General features: G+C 34.7%; 1 protein-coding gene across 1 annotated transcript; it reads left to right on the top strand.

The window, feature by feature from the left end:
- The first annotated feature begins 710 nt into the window (after nt 1-710).
- LOC110303992 (olfactory receptor 9K2-like) lies at nt 711-1682 on the top strand. The gene has a single exon (XM_021175241.2). The coding sequence runs from the start codon at nt 711-713 to the stop codon at nt 1680-1682; it is 972 nt and encodes a 323-aa protein (XP_021030900.1).
- The last annotated feature ends 3772 nt before the right edge of the window (nt 1683-5454 follow it).

The following is a 5454-nucleotide window of genomic DNA, read 5'->3' as shown; positions in this document are numbered from 1 at the left end:
CTATGGAGTTAATTTCTTATTGACTCCTTGCTATGAAGACTCTACATTTTTTCTCACATTCAAAATTGTTTCAGATGTGGTTTTTCACAAATTTAAACAAGAATAGGAAGAATCAGACTTCATAGGATAAAAATATGTGTCATACTGACATTTTTATTTGCATTTAAAATAAATCGTGTTTCATGAACGGAAAATTGGCCACTTTATAAAAAAACCTCTGAAAAAAATTAACTTTTGATAAATACCTGTAGTTGCAATAGTCCATACTACTTTGCCTTATACTCTTAGCTTTCTGTTTCTTTTTTTTTATTATTAACAAGAAGTTGAAACATGTTATTTAAAATTTAAATTTTAGAAAAGTATATTTTTAGTATTATGAATTTATCAGTCTTTAAAATGTCAATATTATCTAAGTCATAAGTTGTAATTCATAGCTTCTCATATGACAATACAGATATAAGAAGTGTCAAACAACATTATATTTAAGTTAACTCTGTTCTGGAATAACATTACATTTTGGTTCCCTTAAGGGAGCAGCAAGGTATCTTCTCATCTTAGTTAGCAGCTGTGTAAACTTATTAGGATAGTGAATATAAAAGTTCATGACAACTATACATCTTTTAAAATGTGAAGTGTTACTGGTTATAGCTGATTATTTATGGGGAGTTTATATGTTGATTTTCTTTTATAACCTGAAGCAGAAACTTGCCATGGGTGACAAGGAGAGAGACAACCACTCAGAAGTGACTGACTTCATTCACCACTCAGAAGTGACTGACGACTTCATTCTTGTAGGCATCAGAGTCCGTCCAGAGCTCCACAGTGTCCTTTTTCTTCTATTTCTTATTATTTATGGGATGGTTCTTCTGGGAAACCTTAGCATGATTGGCATCATAGTGACTGATCCCAGGCTGAACACACCAATGTATTTCTTCCTAGGCAACCTCTCCGTGATTGACCTCTCCTACTCCACGGTTATTGTACCTAAAGCCATGGTAAACATCTTATCTCAGAAAAAGACCATATCCTTTGTGGGTTGTGTGGCTCAACTTTTCCTTTATGCACTTTTCATGGTAACAGAAGCCTTTATACTAGCAGCCATGGCCTATGACCGCTTCATTGCCATCTGCAATCCTCTCCTTTACAGTGTTCGAATGTCAAGGAGTGTCTGTGTCCAGTTGGTGGCTGGTTCCTATCTCTGCGGCTGGATCAGTTCCATCCTCCAAATCAGTGTAACATTCTCCATGTCTTTTTGTGCCTCTAGGGTCATTGATCACTTCTACTGTGATTCTAATCCAATCGAAAAGATCTCCTGTTCTAATACTTTTATCAATAAGATGGTGTCACTTAGTCTGGCTGTGCTCATTATTTTGCCAACAATAATAGTTATTGTAGTATCTTACATGTATATTGTATCCACAGTTTTAAAGATACATTCCCGTGAAGGGAGAAAAAAAGCCTTTTCTACCTGCAGCTCCCACCTGGGGGTTGTAAGTTTGCTTTATGGGACTGTTTCCTTTGTGTATCTCACACCTCCAAATAATCCTGAACTTCGTAAAATTGCTTCAGTATGTTATATTTTGTTCACACCTATGTTGAATCCCCTAATCTACTCTTTACGAAATAAGGATGTAAAAGATGCCATGAAAAAAGTCTTGTGCAAGAAAAAGGTTTTACTCTAAGAAGGCTTGCACTCTTTACTGATTCTTATAGTAGTTGATAGTTATCTGTCTGATCCTTGCCAATTACACATTTAGAGTTGAAGTGTACTTTAAAAAGGAGATGACAGATCCTCAACTTTTCCAGTGCATAGCATTAATAATTTCCTGTAAACAACATTCAAAATAAGTTACTGGTTTCTTTAAGGTGATTAAATATGAGAGCTCTGGACATTGGTGAAGATTGACTACATTTTGTACAAATAGTATGTTTCTTGCTCTGACAATAACACTATGTATGCTATGTGGATACAGAAGTATTTTGTAGCCACAAGTAAAATTTAGATGAATAAGGTACTTTACACTGTGATTCACTCAGAAACTGTGCCTTTACACTGGCTTATATGCAAATGACACTTGGTATAATGCCAGTGGTGTGTTTTATGTTTGATGGCATTTGACAGTGTCAAAATGGAAATAAAACATTATGAGAACAATCTATGCTGAATTAAAGGAATTAGACAATAACTTTGAGCCAGGTGGTGGTGGAGCATGCCGATAATCCCAGCACTTGAGAGGCAGAGGCAGGCTTTGAGTTCAAGGCCAGCCTAGTCTAAAGAGTGAGTTCCAGAAATGCTACGGTTACACAGAGAAACCCCGTTTTGAAAAACAAGCAAACAAAACACTAAAAAACTTATATGAATAAGGAAAATCTAAATATGATTCCTTGAGTAGCATCAATCATCTTTGCTTTCTTCTACTATAACAAAGTAAATTTTATAGCACTTTTCAAGTCAAACTTTAAAATGGCACAATAAGAAAACATACTATTGTTTTTAAAATAAAGCAAGTTTGGAAATCATAGTTAAACTAATGTAAGACTTTAAATTTACACATATTAAAAGTTAGATCCCTATGTGTATATGTATATATGGATGTGTTTATGTGTACTAATGTGTACATTAGTTTGGTTCTGGTATGTGAGAAAAAGTGTATCAGCAGCATGCATCAGTTGAGAAAAGGGTTATTCCAACAGTATCTTAGTTTTGGTAGATGCCAAGGGAAATAAGGTGTGCAAGAAAAGCCACTCTGACGTCACTGTTTTACAAGAAATTTAAATAATGTTTAGGTAAACAGTGCCTAAGTCTAGGAGCTATCATTAGACAGAAAACTAAGTCCATAGATTCAACATCATGTAACCCAAAATGCAGACCCTTAATTCAGTCTTTCTTTTGCTTTTGTTTAAGTAGCAGAGTTTCCTTTGATGAATACACAAAGGCATGCAACTTATCAGGTTATTGTTTGCCATGGTAAATAATTTATATAGAAATTATTCTTAGCTAATTAAATAAAAAAGGAAGCTATATGACCAAATAATTTAAGGTCCTATTTATTATCCCTTCCAACTTTGTTAATCTATTTATCTCGTATTTTGATTTTAGAGAAATAAAATTTGAGAGCAAATAGAAATCCAAATCACTTGGAAAAACAGTTTCTTTGAATAGCTTATGATTAGTCTCAAGGACTAATTTTTCAAACTAGGTTTTAGTTATTTCCATTGTATCCCCTTTAGTTTAGATTTTTGGTCCTCTCAGCATCTACCAAGTGTGGTTTATTGAGGATTGTTTGGAAAACTCAACCAAATGTTGGATAAGATCATACCAAGACTCACTTGTTTTCATTTTTCAACATAATGAAATACATTTCCTATTTTATAGCTACAGAAGATCATAGTATTTCAATGCTTAATAATGTTACAAGCTGCTTTTCATAATTTACTGCAAATGTCCAAAGCAATTTGGGGACGTCAAAAGCCAAAAGCAAAAGGTCTCTAAAAGTGTTAAATTCAGTTAGCTATAATTGCCTCCTAATTTCTGTCATGGAATATTCTTTTTTGATAAATCTTTCTCTGGGTTCACAAGCTTTGTAATAATAAGTGAGTGGCTAGCATTACTTTCTTGTTACTTGTGCCATCTTGATTGCAACATCCTACACTCACACTGATATGTTGTTGGATTTTTATTAACAAAGTATTTTGTGTTTCAAAGATACACTGATTAAATGCTACAATATTCAAGATTTTAAAGAGTATATTCTTTATACATATTCTTTGCATTATACATCATTGTTTAGAGGTGACCTTAAAATTGTATACAAAATCCTCAAGAGGATATGATGCTATGATCTTGAAAGCCCTTAAGAAGTTGATGATGACATTAAAGTGTTCAAAACCCTTATTTGCACAGTACTGTTCACCCTTTCTAGGTAAAAGTTTTAGGCATTTAAGTTTACTTATTGTATTATACTACCATCTGATACAAATTTTGCATATTTCTGATGACTGCCTACCTAATGACTATGTTATTATTATTATTTCATGTGTTCCCCATTACCAAGATTTTAAAGTTCTATTTCAGAACTTTCAGTTCTAAATGCTAATTATATATCGATCCAAACTTCACACTGTAGGTTAAAACTACTAAATTAAACAGTATACAGTGCTATCCAGCCTGTGCTACATTTTTGTTATCTTGGAATGGTTTAAACTCATTATGGGATTTTTTTAACATTATGATGATAGACACAGCTAAAGTGACATGGTGTTATAAAAAATACCATGCTATCAAATTATGATATTAGACTGTTGTTCTTATGAATTGTATATGAGATACCACTTTGCCCAGTTCCATGATGCTAGCACAGATCATCAAATCAATAATATGCTGTGATTTCAGTGGAGAAAACAGAGTGTTGGTGGTGTGAGGTGGAGGGATTGAAGAGGAAGGAAATGGGAAAAGTTTTAAAATGGTTATTTTAAAGAACCAAAAACAATCTAATTAAGGGAATCCATTGTGAAACTAGAAGGGACTACTGATGTCCACAGTTTTCCATTGTAGGACTTGGTTTGTAGATTTTTAAAAGAACACTCTTTTTTTCTTTAGTTAGTATTTTAAAAACATCCGTATGTTCTGTCTTTGTAGGATACTAGTTGTTAGTTTCCTTAATAGAAGGCCTTTTGGTTCAGTTTCTTTGCTAGAAACTGCAAAAATTAAACTGAATGACTTTAGCATAAAATAGACTTGGAGATAAGTCTTCTTTCCTCTGGGCAACACACACAGAGGGTGAGGTGGAGTTCTAGTCTGCATCCTAGGAAACTAGGAAATGGAAATCAAGGAAGCAGTTTCCAAACAGATCCAAACTATCATATGCCACAATGCTGGAAGTACTTAATTCAAGACACTTCATCGGTAGATGTTTTTTATTTGCTTGGCACAGTTTGATATATTAGTGATGCTCTATTTGCATGGGGGGAGGACTCCAGGTGTTTTCCCTAGGAGACTAATAGTCATGTTCCTTTCAGTGGGGGTGTTGAGATTACTGTTCCAGAACAGGTAAAGGTAGACAGGAAATGGGTCCACTCCTGCAGTTCTCAATTCTGATATTCACAGGGTCTTGGCTCACTCAACCTTACCAGTTCTTCTATCTAAGGGCATGGTCCACTTGCCCTACAAATCCTCCCTTTTGCTTTTATAAAGGAGAGGTGTCATTAAAGTAACTGTCTTCTATATTGGGAATGGTTTGGTATCAGACCAAACAGCTACTCATCTGCTGTTTTAGAAGTTGGATAAGGCAGGGTGCCAGGAGAAGCAAGGCTCCAATGGCTAGTATAGGACTGAGGAGGGGAAGAAGTCAAGCTACCAAAAGATTTGAGTACCATAGGGTAGGGATGTTGGGAGCATAGTGTGCCCAGAGATCTTCCTGGAGATCTTTGAGCATTTGTATGTCTTGTTCTACC

Source organism: Mus caroli, unplaced genomic scaffold, assembly GCF_978045245.1.
Source record: "Mus caroli unplaced genomic scaffold, Mus_caroli_1 scaffold_9, whole genome shotgun sequence".
Lineage (NCBI taxonomy): Eukaryota > Metazoa > Chordata > Mammalia > Rodentia > Muridae > Mus > Mus caroli.
Note: the sequence above shows the minus strand (reverse complement) of the source record. Positions and strands in the feature narration are given on the sequence as shown.